The sequence below is a fragment of the Branchiostoma floridae genome, chromosome 1 (genome assembly GCF_000003815.2).
Source record: "Branchiostoma floridae strain S238N-H82 chromosome 1, Bfl_VNyyK, whole genome shotgun sequence".
NCBI classification, from domain to species: Eukaryota; Metazoa; Chordata; class Leptocardii; order Amphioxiformes; family Branchiostomatidae; genus Branchiostoma; species Branchiostoma floridae.
Window position 1 is genome coordinate 18,425,999 of NC_049979.1, and position 17,632 is coordinate 18,443,630.

Here is a 17,632-nt window from a genome sequence, read left to right on the forward strand (position 1 = left end):
CCTGGAGAGACTACTTCAACAACTCTTCTTTCATGGGTGGTGTGGGTGGCATCTGATGGATCTGTTACCAATAACTTGTACTGAATGGAGTCTGAGGCTTGTACCTGTGCGGCTTCCTTTCCCTTCTGAGGAAAACATCAATAGACAAATACAAGGGAATGAAATATACATGTATATTAATGGGAATCTGATACAGTGAAGTGACACCAGCATTTACTCCAATCTATGCTTGCTTGGCCTGTTAAAAGTTGTAAAATTTCCTTTTGTGCACCATCTAGCGATTCCCAGCAATACTGCACAAGGTACTTCCCGAACAAGGTCGAGTTAATGAGGTATAATTCTTCAGACCCTCATATTGATCTTGCAATAAGTCATACACTTTCCACAGCAATTTTTTCTTAGAATTGGTAAGGACACCATAAAACATCACCAAGCATTGTTCTGCATAAGGTCTATCTAAATACAGATATACGCATGTATAGGAAATCCCAATGATTGAGCCATGTTTCCTGCTTGCTATTAGCACTCAAGTTGCAAGAAGGTAACTTTAAAGGGGCATTCCACTCCAGAAACGAGTATTATTATTCCTCAGACAATAAATAATTATGTTTGAATCAAGTTTGTTTGGTCAAATTTACCACAAGTTTAAGCTTAAACGAAGAGGGAACATTGTAGCAAACGAGTTCTTGAATTCTCTTGAGGACCCTTCCAATGCATTGTGCGCTGCTGAGGGAGGACGTGGCTTTGACCATGGGAACAGGTACCGGTTAGTACTAGTATAGATTTCGATACTATGATGTTTTAGGATCACTTTTTGAGTAGACTGTATGTGTGTGCACAAACGTCATTAGAACGTTTGTGGGTCATTCTGTAGTAATTTGTTGATGTATAAAAGTAGCCTTTTTAGAGAAGAATGATCCACAAAAGTGACCACATCTCTGGATTCCAAGAACCGCTGAGCTTCAAACTTTGTGTGTTCCTTCCTAAACGTCCGATAGCCACCCTACCACTTTCGTTCGCTCAGCGGTTCTACCGTTAGCGAGAAATTGTGCCCAACGTCGGCCATACAAGCAGTTTTGGCGCCGCCATTTTACGTTGACCGACTTTCAACTCCTTATAGTTAAGTGGCCAAATATCCCCATCCCAAGATGATATAGTCTTCAAACGTTTTTTGTATTTCCCTACATGTGTGATTATCACTTGACTGCTTTGTCAAGCTTATCCCGACTACCGTTAGCGAGAAGGTGTGACGGAAGTCGCGAACTCATATACAGCGCAGTACATTAGAAGCGGGTCCGCATGGGGGTGCTCTAATTTAGAAAAGAATATTGTCTAAAAGACAAATCAGGTAACTTTGCGAAAAGTCGAGTGTATTAGTATCCCAAAAAATCTCATCTATCAGAAAATAATACTCGCTTCTGGAGTGGAATGCCCCTTTAATAGCATACTAGACGTAACTCTCACCTGTAGAAGTTCTGGTGTGATACCAACAGACTTGGCCACAGTCTCACTCTGTATGACCAGGCTGGGCTGGCTTGGTGTGACAGCTGGCTGCTGTAACATGTACTCCTCTGCCATCTTCTGCACGTGTTTGTGCAGAACCTCGTACTCCTGGTACACATCAGGGAAATGGGCTCTACACAAATAACAGATTTAGAAAAAAGGATTACAGTCATTATCATCTACTATCCATTCTTTCAAGGAACATCAGCAAATGACAATGACATATTCACTTTATCCTGTTTGTATTGCATACCCAATAAACTACCTCATGGAGTAACACACCAGGTTTCTACTAAACAACACAAGCTGCATATCCGGACAGATCTATTTGATCTTCTAACACTGGGAAAGACCTCTACTCTTTTCGAGAAGTATGGTGGGTTCCTTTGTGTGCTCATGGTGTGGCTCTCTTCCAAAATGGGACCTACATTTTGTCCTATTCGAAGGACATCCCTAATGGCAGTTGGGTACTCACTGTCACCTGAGTGAAGTGAGGAAAACTGCATGTGTTAAGTGCACAACTTATGGGCAACAAATAGGCACGTCAGGAGAATCAAACACAGGAACTCGAGGGTCTGGCCCAAACACCCTTAGGCTACCATTACGTCACACTGATGACACGGGTGGTGTTCATTCTGAACCATCCATTCCATAAGAAAGGCTACACGTTTGATCTACAGTTTACCTAATGTACAGACTGAAAATCTGAAATATCCTGTAACACATGCTGACCTTGAGGGCCGTCCTCGCTCCACCTTCATGAGCAGGAACTCCCAGAGCGTGATGGCCTTGGTGAGGCGGGGCAGCGCCAGTTCCATCAGCTCCTCATCATTCATCTGCTTCAACAGCTGACAGGAAGATACAAACTTTCTCATTCCTCTATCCATGAAATTATGCACATAATCAATAGTTCTATCATCATCATCATCATCATCATCACAACAGTTCAAGGACATCTGCACCAAGTCACTAGTAAAACAGGTTCTGTCCTTACAAAATGATATCAATAGCTATTACAAGTCTTCAAGTTTAACAGATGGACGCAAAAGTCACTAGGCTACTCTACAGCTCAAAAGATAGGAAAGAGTTGTCATCCATAGGAGAGGCTGCTTTAGTAATACACATACTAGTAACAAGTCATTCAAATTTCAATACTGTACCTCTCTGAACTTGGCCTTTCTTCTGGCCTCACCATGCTGTGTGGGGGGTCTGCCTGGTCCCCTCTTGACAGGAGTCTCACTACCTACTGCCGCCCGATTGTTGGATGCGGTGCTGGGTGTCTGTGGTGGGGGTCCGCTTGTTTCAATTGTGCCTAAATTTAGTCAATGAAGATGATATCAAGAACTGTTGGGGTTACCTTCTAACTATGTAACAAATCAGATCCGAGAAAACATTTTACAGAGGTTTCTAGAAAGACCAATAAATAATGGCATCATCATCTGACATTAAGGATGAAGCAGTTTTGGATGACAGAAAACAATTCCACTTTGTTATAAAATGTATCTCAGGCTGTTCAGGTGAAAACAAATTAGTAACCCAATACAACTGTTTTACATTATGTCAAATTGCACTTATTGTGACTTATATTCCACATGGGTATGCAATCTGCAGGGTTTCAGCAAGATGGTCTATAACCTCCTTGGCTTGTTTCATACAAAATGGACTACAACAATATCATCAGACCAACCCCATCATCATTGAGTTACATTAATACTAGTAGTAATAGAGCTCATGCATACAAACCTAATGATGTAGAAAATAGAGTATTTAGACTTCCTAAGACATCCTGGTCAAGATGTAAATGTTTGTATTTACTGTATGCATTAATTATGGAGTAAGGAAGACAAGAAACTTACCAGAAAAGCTGGTGACAGTTCCTATAGGTGAAGATAAAACATCAGCATTGCCTTGGGAACGCCTGTCTTTTTCTACCGGAGTACCAGGTGTTTTCTCATCACCTTCCTCTGGCTCCAAGTGCCCGTGTTCAGGGTACAGTCTATAGTGACGTCCCAGTCCTGCTCTACCAATGTATGCCTTCTCACAGGTCTCACACTTCCAGCCTCTGGGCTTTTCTGACATCAGTGGAACATACGGTTTGTCGTCTTTGGACAGCTTTGCAGCATCATCATCTGAATCAGGGCTGTAGTCAGAGTACTCCCCTTCAGAGGAGTCTTGGCTGTCTGCCAAGTCCTCTGTCTTGATAACTTTGTAGTCTCTGACTCTGTAGGATGGTGGTCTGGAGACTCGTCCTGATCTTGTCATCTGTTTGTGAGGTTTCTTCTCTTTATCTTCAGAATCATCAACTTCTCCATTCTGTTTTTCAGCCAAAGCAGCCTTTGGTTTACGGCCTCTTTTCTTTGGCTGGTTCTGAGGAATCACTAGCACTTGCTGTTGTTGGCGCACTAGCTGTGCCTGCTGTTGTAACACCTGTGTAGCCCCTGTTGGCTGGGCAATATGAACTGTCTGACCTTGTGGAGCAATGATGTACTGGATTTGTTGTCCTGGCTTATGTAGAATTTGGATCGGTTGTGTGTTTTGCCCAGTTCTGTGAATAAGGTACACTGTTTGTTTACCTGTGTTACTGTTAGCACTACCAGAACCAGTCTGTGGTACCACATGTACATTTGGTTGTGATGTTGGTGGAGCCGCTGTCACCGTTTGTACCTGTTGTTGTACATTAGACTGACCAGGCTTCTGCAGGACATATACAGTGTGTCCACCTGCAGGTTTTTGGGTAGGTTGCTGGAGAATGTATGTGGTGTTACCAACTGTTATAGTCTGTCTGGCCTGTGACTGTTGGTTAGTAGACTGTTGTGCAGCAGTTTGTGTTACAGCCTGTGCCACCTGCTGTATCACCTGTGATGCCTGCCCAAGTGACTGTGATGTCGTTGCCACCTGAACACCTGTGCCTACTGTGGTCTGTGCTACCTGTGGCTGCATACTTGCCTGTATGTCCTGTACAGGTCCTGTAGACTGTCCACTGTCCGACAGTACCTGCATCTGATCTTGAATCACTACTGAACCTTCCTGTTCTGCTAGCTGCTGATTGATTTGTTCCTGGAGCAATGCCTGTGTCTGTTCATCCAAAGCTATTGTCTGTTGGTCAACCACCTGTCCTTCCAGCGTTTGCTGCTCCTGTGACTGGATAAGTGCATGTGTCACACCTTCCTCGTTTATGATGTGATTTTGCTGGTGGACAATGGTCTGCTGGTCAAAGATCTGCTGCTGCAATAAGTCATTCTGCTGTTGCTGCAGTAGCTCTGCCTGCTGTTCCTCCGTTAGCTGCTGGGCCTGTTCTTCCAGAAGCCTGGCCTCTTCATGGGTTAGCTGCGTTTCTCCGACCATCCCAGTACCCTGAACGTACATAACCCCGTTCCCTTCCCCTCCAGTCATTTCATCTGTTAGAATAGTACTCACTGCAGAAGACGTCAGGTCGGACGACACTGGGGTGGGCGTTTCTACGTACTCTGTCATAACATCCTCGGTAAGCGTACCCTGTAGGTCGGCGGAAACCGAAGTAGTTTGATCGCCATTGCTCGACGAAACAGTAACCAATGAGTTAGACATCTTGTCAAACGTCTTAGACACGACAGACTCACTGTCAGAGGGTTCCGTTGAAACAGTGCCTTCTTGTATTACATCCATCGGAGCACTATTTACATTGTTCAGAGAAACACCATCTTCCTCGCTCGTGGGTTCCGCCATCTTGGATCGGTAGTAGTGCCTGTTGGGTACAGCTTACCCTGAATTCTCGTCACGATTTTCGCAAATTTTTGGTCAGAATCGCCGGGAAAATGAGTCTATAGTAGAAAATACTTCAATCAGGCGCTTCCAGATGATATTTTAGCCCCACTAAAAGCCCGGATTAACGGAAATAGCATTCGTTTACCGGTCGTGGATTGGACCAAATCCGCGCTGGTCCGAAGCTAATTATCATATCCTGTGACGCTATTCTCCCCAGAGAGCTGATTGGTTACCTGCGTGGGCCGTAAGAAATCAGTTACACGTTTTGCGTCACCCGTAGATCGGTAAGTCTAAGAAGATTATCATGATTATGTGAAAGCTCCCTTATCGTCATGATCGTATGAGTTGACCACACAATCAATGGTCCCTTTAAAGTAATGGCTAGATTTTGACACTGAATCTTGGAAGATCAAGTAGCTTTTATCAAGATAAAAGCTGAAAATTCGATTCCCCTTCCAATGTCAGACACTGTGATGGTTGAGGAATTTGGCAGTATATAAACGTTAGGTAACATTACTTAGGGACTAGGTAGGTAGGTAGGTAACATTACTTTCATGTTGCGACACACAGTAGTGCATATCTATGGCGTATGACCTTTGAACGTAGAATCATGAAAAATATGGTTTCAATGTTAAGGGTAATGGATTAAGCTTTCTAACGTTAGATATGTAGAACTGTACAATTGATAACGTGTGTTAGAGATAACAGACTGTCAGATTGATCAAATTTAAGTTTCTTACCTTATTGTGCTGAATGTAGTTATTTTTCTCAACATTTAATGTTACATGTAAGAGAGGTTGCTAGGGATTCATAGTTGCCCATTCAATTAGGAATAAGTTAACATTGAGATTTATGAGAAGTTAGTTACTTCAATCTTGATCATGAAACTTTCCTGAGGAGACTGTCATGTAAATGTATGTCCTAAAGAATCAAATTGAGGGTGAGAGATGACATTATCATGTATAGGGGTGGGTACCAGAAATCCAGCGCCACTGGGTTATGTTAATGAGTTAGTGACGTCACTGCCTTGACTGTCATGGATCCCATGATCCTCTTCGCCCTCTTCTATCATGGCTGTGATTGAGTGAACATCATGGAATAAACGCCTCTTCCAATCAAGTTGCATCGGCTCCTGTGATTCACTATCGCGTCCCCTTAAAACGTGTGAATGCCTGATCAAATAATCTGTTAATTTCCTATTAAGTCCAACATCCGGTCACCTAATTTTTTCAGGTCGTTTTTCTGGACCGGTCCAATGAGAAAAAACAAGTTTTGTATCGGTATGCTGTACCAATACCCAGGCATACTAATCATGTACATTTCAATTATACCAGAATCATGCAAGAATGGCCAAGCTATTATTCTATATGGTCTCCATCCAAATACAAAACGTTTTCCAATAATACTTTTCAAAGAAAAAGAAGATGGCAATGTTCTTTTTATTCTGATGGTACTTCATGTGCCTTAAGTAAGAAAGCTCACACTGTCATCAACCAGGCTGTAGTACCGGTATTATAGATGTAACATCAACTCTCAAAATTCCACCAGATGCCATAATACATTGTACTACCACAAGAGAAAAAGAAGTAAGAAATAAAGGATTGTACCAATGCAACATGAGGTACACACACTTCAGACACAGCTGTTCAAAACAATCTTGAGAAGGCCTCTGTAAGTTTTTTTTCATGTGATGATATTATGGCACCCAGAGGTTCATGCCCTCCTACATTCTCATTATATTTCTTGCTCAGCTGCTGGAAATTAAACCTTTGAAGCTCTTACATGTTATGATTTCTATTTAGGACTCACAGGAAGAAAAAAAGACTACTTTGGCATCTCTTTACCTACTTTCATCACCACATGCTTAATCTTAAGACAGATGCAAAACATTAAGGAACCAGCAAAATGCTATTCTCTCACTGGCTATGTTGCCTGAACAGAAGGTTACATCAGAATACTGCCATGTCACATCCATGCCAAAATTCTGCCACAATACCTGGTCATGCCAGCAGTAACAGCTTACAAAATATATTGGAATATTAACAAATGTAATAGCACATCAACAGTGACAACAACTGTCTAAGTTGTGCTTTCCCCACTTGTTTCCAGCTTCACTGTGGTTGCTGCTGACCCTTTGCCAGACTCTTTCCCAGATTCCTTGCCCCCCTTTGCCCCTAACCCTGTACTACTCTTGATGGCCTCAAGAGTTTTTCTTAAAGTTGGCAGAGAGACAGGTGTCTTCTCCACCACTCCCTCTGTGAAGAAGTCCTTGTTGTTAAGAGAACACCAGTCAGGGATGTGGGGACCTTCATATTGGATGTCCTTGGTAAAGGAGTGGGATGCTAGGGCTTCGGTTGCGGCAAAGATGGCTCCTGAAAGTTGAAGTTATAAATATTGTGTTACATCTAAAACTAATTGACTGTCAAAGTGCTCTCAATATTAAGTAAGAGGAGAGTGACATAAAGGAAAAAGTTCCTAAATAAATGCATCACCATACTTGGGTATCTACAAACTGTACATACAAAATGTACTTGTGAACAAAACAGACTCTATCAGCTCTGCCACATTTCCAAATTTGTTTCCTCTTTCGCATATCTTTAAAATCTAACTTTGATACACTACATCATTTCACAGGCTTCTTTTGCTTGTATCTTACTACTGGTAGTGCCTGTACCGGTACAATTGTATATTAAATGTCAATTATGGTGTCTCCTGTCGTAAGTCAACAAATGACATGGTGAGAAATATGATTTGACTATTTAATCACTTACCACCAAGCCATGGGACACAGTTGGGTTGAGCAGGAGGGGTGTGTATCTTGAAGGAGCCAAAAGCTAGTTTGCTGCTGTACTTCGGAGACTGTCTGAGGGAGTTTAACTCCTGCATTAGACGGTGCAAGAAGCCTGGCAGCAGGGCAGTACCACCTGTAACCACCAGGTTCTCTGCCAGCTCTTTCCTGGTGTCAATGGGACTCTGTAAATACATTTCAGTTCATGAGTACAACACGTACTTTACAATTTTATAGAAAACATTTTTGTGACAGCAAGAAAATGGGCAATGATCCATGGAATTTTGTGTTAGTACACCCTACCTTAATGATGGCATCCAGAATGAGTGTTGCAACAGACTGTAGTTCATTATCCTGCTCAAACAGTACTTCTGTGGCAGACTCTCTGTTGTAAAAAAATAATGCAAAGAAGCAATTAGAAAAAATAAAGCAGTGTCAGTTAAAGCTTCCAGATAGCCAAGGCAAAGAGACAAAATACTCAACTCAAAAGGATACTCCAGAACAAGTTATTTAAAAAAAAATTGAAATAAAGAAGAAAACTGCCTTAAACAACACGACTACAGACCAATCAACTTGTACTTTGAAATCATTCTACAATTGCAATTTAACAATGATTGAAATAAAAACTGTCCTTACCTGATGGATCCATTGATTTTGAGGATTTTGGCTCCATCCAATGGGAACTCTACAGATGGTGGTGGTGTGGGGGGCTGAAGTGTAGAAAAAGATCAGCACAGGTAAATATTCCACATAGTGTCATATATGTACACTTGACACTAGGATATTGCAGATTCCTGAAACATCTTCCTGATGCACCATGTATTTATATATTCAATGTACACAAAGATGCAATTCCCTTTTATGTTTTCAAGTTATGAACAGGCATACAGTTCATCAAGCTTAATATGAGCTGAGATACGGGTGTTCTTATTTGTCGAGCTAAAGTCAAGCTTGACACTGGTCTAAATTAGTTCTATGCTATAAGGGCTCACCAACAAATAATTGTTGACAGACAGTTAAAACAGTTATAATTTATTATGTCCCATTTGTATGCAGCACAATTGCTGCTTTACTGTCTAGATTAAGAAGTTACTTGGCATGAGCATGATGATATCAAAGCCAAGAGCAGACCTGTCCAGCTTGGCTGGGGTCGATAAGGCCCAGCTGAGCCATGGCTGCATCCTGGACCTTCCTTGATCTCTCCATACTGCACACAAAACATGTCCTCACTGGGAGAAGAAAAAGATGTAAACTGTTGAAGGGCCGATGATCCAACTGGATGAAAGCCAACTCATGTTTTGAATAAAACAATGAATGAAGATGACAATACATTTTGCCCTTCGACGGCTGATACAACACATTAGAAGAAAGCATGTTAAGGCACACCAACCTTTTATGTCCTCCAGAATCTCTTCTTTCACAGTACCTACAATAAGTAGAGGGAGGGAAGTCACACAATAAATAGACCACACAAAACAAGCTTACAGCCATACACTTTCAAGCATTGTTTTTTTTTTTATATATGACCTTGGTAGTCTTCATTAATTTCTAACAAAATGTCACTGACTGTTTATCATACTGACCTACAATTGATGATAGAGGTAGCTCTGTGCCTCCTTCTGTGGCCACTGTTGACTCTGCAAGCAGCAGGGATTCTAGTCTCCTAGCAACATGAAACATAATTAAATTATCAAACATGAGAGTTTACTAAATCTAATAATGCATCACATCATTATTGTTCATTTAGCTGACACAATATGTGCAAAAAATACATTCATCGGGGCCCAAAGGGTATATGAAAGTAATTGTAATCTCTTACTTGTGAATAGCTCTTCCTCCGAGGGGCAAGCTCTGCCATGCTCCCAACACTGCCACACCCTCATAGATGTACTGACAGTTAAGGAAAGAAATCCTTCAAAAAAACATTAAAAAATCCATATGTTTCCATTTTATTCATATCATTCCTTCTCCCATTAACTAAATTACAAACACCTGCTTGATTTGATTTCACATTGGTGAAAAGGATTAATGCAGATGAACATGGGAAATGTCTCACGAGAGTCAATAAAAGGCACACAAGCAGAACTGGCCTACAATGATCATCCTTTTGCTGGGATTAAAATAAGTAACAATAAGTCACAGTTATCTAAATATTTCAAATGTATTTCTTCCTTCTATTTCCAGACTTTAGATAGATGCACATGCTGTCATAGCAAATATTTTTTTGTCTATCTGAAAATCTCCCCCTCCTTTGATTGAGAAAGTTCCCTGGCTATTTCATATCTTTGGTGAGAGGAAAGGATATTGGGAGCACAAGGGTGTCAGCATATCCCACATCCATCACCAGGGCCGTGTTGATGCCTAGGGTCAGCAAGGTTAACATATGGGAGGGAGCAAACATTACTGATGGAACCTGAAATACAAAAACAGGGGACATATTAGTCTACATGTTTGCTCCCATACTGCGATAACAATCAAGTCAGGAAGTTGTTGTTTATTGTTGGTACTGACACTTAAAATGAATTTCATACCTGTTATACAAACCTCAGAAATAGGAATACATGTACCTGTTTGACAGTGTAGTAAAAAATGATGACAATGTATTGCTCACCTCAAAATGTCTGAACAAGACTTTAGCCAAAGTGTCACGGAAGTTGGTAGGAACCAGGACTGACTCGGCTATAAGGACCCGTCGGTCTTTGGGGTTGATCAGCAAGTATCTGTAGTATGCAGATTAGTTACCTGGATTTTAATATGCTAAGAATAAAGATTGACTTTATAAAGATTTGAACAACATCCAACATTGTATAATATGAGGTACGTACAGTATATTGGTATCTACCAGCTATTGGACCCAATCACACATTGCAGACCAATGAAAAATTATGAATGTATGTGTGGATGTGATATTTTGTGGTAAATACACTTACAAACAAACAAAGGTAGACTAATGATGCTTTACTATCTGGATTACATGGTAAATTGAACTGCTTACCTGAAATACATTTGATGTAGAAATTCAACCAGCACAGCAAACAGTTCATCTTGGTTTGTGTTGTAATAGTCTTCTAGTCTCACAACCTAAGGAAAAATATATCCACATCAGATTTGCATATACAACTACACATTAAGTAATACCCCATTAAAACTTGTACATGATATTTTCAGTAACTCACCAGAAAAGTCAGCCTAGCATGTGTTATAGGTAAATCAACCACATTCAGGTTGTAAACTAATGCTTCATCTCTTACATAAATGTAGTTACACATGTACTTTTAAAAAATGACCTTAATGCTACATTACAGCAGTTGTTATCCATATATGTTTATTATCATACACAAAACAACCATATCTTGATCATTGACTGATTGGAGAGGACTAAGAGGAGACACAAGCCTGAGATTGAACAGACGTATTCAAGTTTTGACAAAGACATGAACAGTTACCTTTCCTGTTTGCTGTCGTTTCACCTCACTGGGGATGATGGCACGAGGTCCACATTCTCCAGCAAAGCCTAGCCTGTTGTCAGATAAAGCACACAAGGAGTTATGCATCTACAATCTCTTTGGATCTAAATAAATTTTGATTACAGAATTACAAATTATATAAACTTTCAAAACATAACATGTACAAGCAATGAGCTTTTATATAAGAGCGAGGCTATTGACACACCCAGTGTGTCAATAGCCTAAACAGGCTATTGGCACACTCAGTGCACTATTTTTTTAAATTTTGACACTAGAAACCACTAAAATGAGAAAATCTTACGATTATATTTGACAGTCAACACTCTGAAAATACAAATGGCATTCTGTGTCCATCATCAACCCAAAATACGATCTTTTTCATGCGTTTACGGTAAAGGCCGCATGTAGCCAGTCACAAGTATGCAAATGACTAACTATATTTAGTACCATGCAAACACCGCATGTGATCATGTTGGCTCGGTTTTGGAACAGGTTTTCAGCTGTGTTTACCGACGAATTCCTGCCGTTTGGGAGTTTTTGCGGCCTCAAAACTTATATCACAAGTGAAGCGAAGTTATAGTTGTTGTTTTACTTCCATCATTTTTAATGTGAAAGAACTTTGTAGCGTCACAGCGAGATCGACCGATATGTTACAAGTACCGCGTAACCGCTTTGGATGACATAGCGGAGGGGAAATCCGCGCCGCTTCGACTGAAAAAAACGTGAATTTTGAGCAAAAATACCGCAGAAATATGGTAAAGAAAAACCGACATTTTATTATTTCATGGGTCCCTGGTCCAATTAAAAAAAAAAAATAAGTGTACCGTCCAAAATTAGAACGTAGCGGGTGGATTCTGCCGATCTGCGGCTGAAAAAAAAATAAACGTACCTAAACATGCACTCTTTAAAATGCAGACCAAAAAGTCCCAAAGGTGGGTTTTATATTCTTATGGGTTTTTTAAAAAGGTAAAAGGACAATTGAAAAAAAAAAATTCCGGCGCGGATTCGAACTGGGGTCGGAGCTGGTAACATGGCTTCGCAGGTCAACGCTCTCCCCACTACGCTACGGTCAACATACACTGTGGAACGGCATTAACAGGTATCCAAATGTAGGGCAAAACTTGAATACGTCTGTTCATTCGAAGATTCAAAGATTCCAATGTCTAATCTTCCGAACAATGTCTAATCAACTGTTGCCTGTGTAAAATATTGTCGGAAAGTCATGTTACAAGCTCTGATTGGCTGGTTGGCATCTCGTGTGTCAATAGCCTGTTTGGCTATTGGCACACTCAGTGTGTCAATAGCCACAGCGTTTATATAAAACCTCATACACCTTTCTCACGCGGCGGCCATGATAGATCTAAAACGAGTTCAATGTGGCAAACAAAAGGCTGTCCATCATAATTAGCAGTTCGACCAATGGTAGCCTGCCAATTAGGAAATCGACCAATAAGTGAATGGCTGCAAATTCGTTAAAAATTTGCATTATTATGTTTTTATTTTGCATCTCTTAAGGGACTATGGGGTCAGTCTACACTACTCTAAATTGCTACATCTTTCGGTGCATAACCCTTCTTGTAATATTTATTATTCTATCTTATATCATGAAAATTTGTGTGGTTTGGGGGAAAACTAAATGGGACCTGATTTTAGAAATAAGTTTTGTCTGTTTGCCTCATTGACCTCTTCTTCGATCTATCATGGCCGCCGCGTGAGAAAGGTGTATTGCCTTGGTACAAGCAAGGAGCTTTTAATCTGATAAAAGCTCTTTGGTACAAGCCATCAAGAGTCTACTGTGGTTTCTTTTAGTAAAATCTAGCTCGTAAAATGTTGATGCCGACGTGAGCTCACTGTCACGAAACATGAATTATTTGCTACTAAAGTTAAACTGCTACATAAAAGCAGACTTGAAGAGAATGAGGTCTAAAATAAAATCCATCAACATCCAGCAAAGAACCAAGTTTGTTGGAAGGAAAGGAACCAATTTTTTTCACGAAAATGTATCAAGTTGATGGGGAAAACCCGCCCAATCAACATCACTCACTTTGTGTATGACGTCCCTATATCGATGACAACCGCTGTCTTCTCCCCACCCAGTCCTATTGTCTCAAAAAGTGGCATTTTGAACAGGAATAATCAGACCAATCTTCCCAACATTTCTTCTCTCGATTTTCTTCCAGCCTCGTTCTGGTTCTGTCAGGGGTAATGAGGTCAACACAGGTCAAAGTGCCCAGTCCGTGCAGCTTCGCGTTGCAATCGGTGTATATGAGTGGAACGATGAAAACAAACGAAAAATTGGAATACAACGTTGCGATTTGAGATATTGTGACGATCGTTTACTGGCATCATGTCCGACAGCTTCAGTCATCTCCGTGTTTGTCTTTTGATGACGTCATCCGAGGGGTGGTGGCGGGCCGATGGCAGCTACATGAAAATAATTTTATGTCACTTGTTTTTGAGTACATTAACATTTAAAAGATCATGAAATTTTAATTTTATTCACTATCTAATTTTTAATAGAGCAATTGCGTAACGTCTATGACCCTTATCATTCATCATAAGGGAGTACGATCACATTTTCTAGTACGTTTTGTTGCGTGCGAGCATTACGAGTGGTGAGATGAGGAAGTGGGTCTGGAAGTGAGTTGGCCAGCGGGACTTTTCCGGACTTGTCACACTTCTCCGCTCCACCATGGCTGCGGGGCTGAAGGACATGAAGAGGGTCTTTTCGAAGGAGAAAACTTTTCGACCAAAGAAGAAGTTCCAACAGGGAACGATGAGGTACCAGCTGCACAAGCACGCCCAGGCGACGCTGAGTGGCGGGAGGGACCTTCGGGAGGCCGTCCGGCTGCCACACAGGGAGGATCTGAACGACTGGGTGGCCGTGCACGTTGTCGACTTTTTCAACAGGATAAACCTCATCTACGGCACCATCAGTGATTTCTGCACGGATGAGAGTTGTCCGACCATGTCAGGTGGACCGAGGTGAGCTAGGGTCAAGTTCTTGAATCACAAAAACAAATCACAGAGTGGTTTATAAACATTGTTCATATTTTGTAACGTTACACTGACAAGTGTCCGGAGGCGGAACCACCCCAGACTTTTACAGATGTTCCACCCTATTGTTTTAATTCGTAACGTTTGAACATTTGCAACACTTGCACGTCACGAGGCATGAAATCAGGGAAACATTATTATAACTTTCCAATTCCCACGTCGTTAGCACAACTTACAATCGATAACATGTGGGACGTAACCACCACAACAAATCATGCCAAATGTGGATGGAACTTGTATGCAGGTAACGTAAGTGTTGCAAGGTCGTGACTTCTGGTAAGTATTTTTGGCAAGTTTTAGTAATGTTATAAAATCTCTGCAAGTCCAAGTCAGTTGTGGTGATGACAAAGTGTTGGGTAGAGCCTTGGTCGTTGTCCAAAATGAAATCAATTTTACCCTAACCCACGGGACGATGTAGTCATTCCCCCATTAATTGGACTGATTGCAGTTTTTGGTAGCCTGGGGCAAAATGTCTGAGTCTGATCAATTTTTCATGGGCACATACACAAGTAGTGAAGTAAACTGGACAATCTGTGCTGGTGGTAACCTTAGCTGCTGAGTGCTTCGATGCATAAGTGACCCAATGATTGTCGATCACATCGTGAAATTTGATGGTAAATATAAATACAGTCAAAATCTCTCAAATGTGTTTTCACAGGAGTCAGGGCCAACTAGCTTGGTTAGTTGGTAGCGATATCATAGTTTCACTGATACCAAGGAGGTTACTCTGTAGCTTACGTTGCTTTTTCTCATCATATATTAATGTATGCTTTGTCAGAAAGTGTGACAATACAATATTTTTGGCCTACAGATGTGACAGTAACAATATACATCATTTACATGTACACAAAACACCAGAATTGTAGCTGTTAATGTGCGATATGTCAAACCTATCGTAACCTCATACATCAAGATGTTGGAGACAGAAACATACAGGTCTTAAAATGTTGGCATTCTTTGCCTTGTCATAAAATATAACAAAGCATGATACATCAGAGGACCAGAAGCTTGGTGTGGTTTACACAGTACTATACTGACAAACATGTCAATAAATTGTGTACATATTTAATGTTATAGGGCTTACTGTACCGTCCCTACTGGTGGACTGAGCCTGTATTCCACCGACCTGAACCCACATAATCATTTGTGATTAGCATAGTTACAGTATACTTCACATGATTTTGTGGATGTGGGGTGACAAAAAAATGTCAGTCTTAGTACATTTGAAGTATGATCAGGTTGGTATAGTAGATTTAATCCAGCACTTCCAGGATCTGGGTCTCCCCATAATAAAGGTCAGGGTTTAGCTTACTTTGGATACACATGTAGGTGAAACCTTTCTATAATAGGTGAGGTATATAAACCTGAAAAAGATGTAGCACCCAAAAGATTATAAAATTGAGCAAAACCCTCTGAGAAAGATTTATATAAATCCCCCAGCATAGAAAGGATATCATGTGGTTGGGGATTATATAAATCTTCCTACTAGTAATACACCCTCAGCTGCTCCTATATGAAAGGTCAACCAATCAGAAGGAATATCTCAGCAGGTTGCTGGGGTAGCAGTTTACCAAGGGGGCTTGTATGTCCTTAAGCTTATCAAGATGTATCACACCACCTATTGTTGACCTTTGTGATGTAGATTACTGCTTAATTTAAATCTGCAAATCCCAAACCACATGCTTCTTTCCCATTGTAAGTGGTCTGGTTGATATTTATGCTACTGGCATCTAGCCTGAGAATGGCAATATTCTTTGTAGCTACTAGTTTCACGAGGCTTACTCATGCCTGATCATCAATGTAGGGCTGATAAGAAATGCAGAAATCATGTGCTCCTCATGACAGTCAGGAGATCAACCAGCCAAACCGGTGGTTTGTTGTAACTACTAGACAGGTACTCTAGCTCAAAATATAGACTTAGGATTCGGTAAAGAAAAAAACATACAGGGACAGATGATGAGCATGGAATAGATTGTCTTTGACTCACAGACCCAACAGGAAGCTCAGGATAAACTGAAAAAAGTGTTAAAATTTACCCAAATATTAAATGGAATATTTTGCTCTGGGGAATATTGGCCACTTAAGCATATTGTTTGCCACAAACTGACTTTCCTGGCCAATTAGCCACCCAGTTTTTGCTGAATTCTACTGTCTATAAATGTGAAATTAAAATCAAATGTTCATTGTATAACTTGTAAAGTGGTTTTGTCAACTGTCAGCAGTGATCTGAGTTGGGTTGAGTTGTCACTGCTAATGATTTACAATATAATGCTTTTATGCCCCTCCCCTGCAGGTATGAGTACAGGTGGGCTGATGACCACAACTACAAGAAACCCACCATGGTTCCTGCCAACAAGTACATCTCCCTTCTTATGGACTGGATCGAGTCCAACATCAACAATGAAAACATCTTTCCATTGGACACTTCCACACCATTCCCCAAGAACTTCTTGCCGCTGTGTAAGAAGATGTTGACACGACTGTTCAGGGTGTTCGTACATGTGTACATACACCATTTCGACAGGGTGGTCGCTATTGGCGGGGAGCCTCATGTTAACACCTGTTACAAGCACTTCTACTTCTTCGTCACTGAGAATAACCTGGTAGAGAAGAGGGAACTAGAACCTTTGGCTGACATGACAAGACGTCTATGTGGACACTGAAATAAGACTGTAATTACGTTGCTTTGATTCAGTTTGAAATTTTAGATATGACAGATTTTGTAGGCTGGAATTTGTTATTTGCTGAGCTAATCAAGTATTGAACTAGATATCGGAAATTCAGTAGTTTGGTGATAATTGCTGTAGCAAAAAATGGCTATTTACTCATCTATCTCAAAAGAAAACTTGCAAATGGCTCATTGGGTTTGGAGAAAAGTTGTGTAAATAATAAATGATGACAAAGATTCTATTTTCAAAATATATTAAGTAATCTTGTAATCTTTAGTTTGGCACTGATGGAGGTGAGACCATCCTTTTTTAACAGCCAGAATGCTGTAAAAATTCATGACAAGTTATTTTCTCCTGCACATATTTATAGGGTCATGTACATAGTGTAACGCCGCTGCAGCGAT

At 40.7% G+C, this 17,632-nt stretch overlaps 3 protein-coding genes across 3 annotated transcripts; 1 reads left to right on the forward strand and 2 right to left on the reverse strand.

Moving 5' to 3' along the window:
• On the reverse strand, positions 1-5,956 carry LOC118426169 (the record flags this gene model as incomplete). The annotated part of the gene is given in 5 exon segments (XM_035835434.1): positions 1-125; positions 1,465-1,636; positions 2,236-2,351; positions 2,664-2,815; positions 3,360-5,956. Coding segments are annotated over 5 exon segments (2,414 nt in total), but the record flags the coding sequence as incomplete, so codon positions are not given.
• A 704-nt stretch (positions 5,957-6,660) lies between these two features.
• LOC118426299 (actin-related protein 10-like) lies at positions 6,661-13,887 on the reverse strand. The gene is made up of 13 exons (XM_035835603.1): positions 13,547-13,887; positions 11,482-11,554; positions 11,031-11,116; positions 10,647-10,755; positions 10,341-10,448; positions 9,855-9,922; positions 9,619-9,698; positions 9,426-9,461; positions 9,167-9,264; positions 8,672-8,745; positions 8,339-8,420; positions 8,019-8,220; positions 6,661-7,619 (listed from the first exon to the last, which is right to left on the reverse strand). The coding sequence occupies exons 1-13, from the start codon at positions 13,621-13,623 to the stop codon at positions 7,327-7,329; spliced, it is 1,386 nt and encodes a 461-aa protein (XP_035691496.1). The 5' UTR covers positions 13,624-13,887; the 3' UTR covers positions 6,661-7,326.
• A 204-nt stretch (positions 13,888-14,091) lies between these two features.
• LOC118426347 (MOB kinase activator 3B-like) lies at positions 14,092-17,482 on the forward strand. The gene is made up of 2 exons (XM_035835676.1): positions 14,092-14,487; positions 16,853-17,482. Exons 1-2 carry the CDS (start codon positions 14,195-14,197, stop codon positions 17,220-17,222), a joined length of 663 nt encoding a protein of 220 aa, XP_035691569.1. The 5' UTR covers positions 14,092-14,194; the 3' UTR covers positions 17,223-17,482.
• The last annotated feature ends 150 nt before the right edge of the window (positions 17,483-17,632 follow it).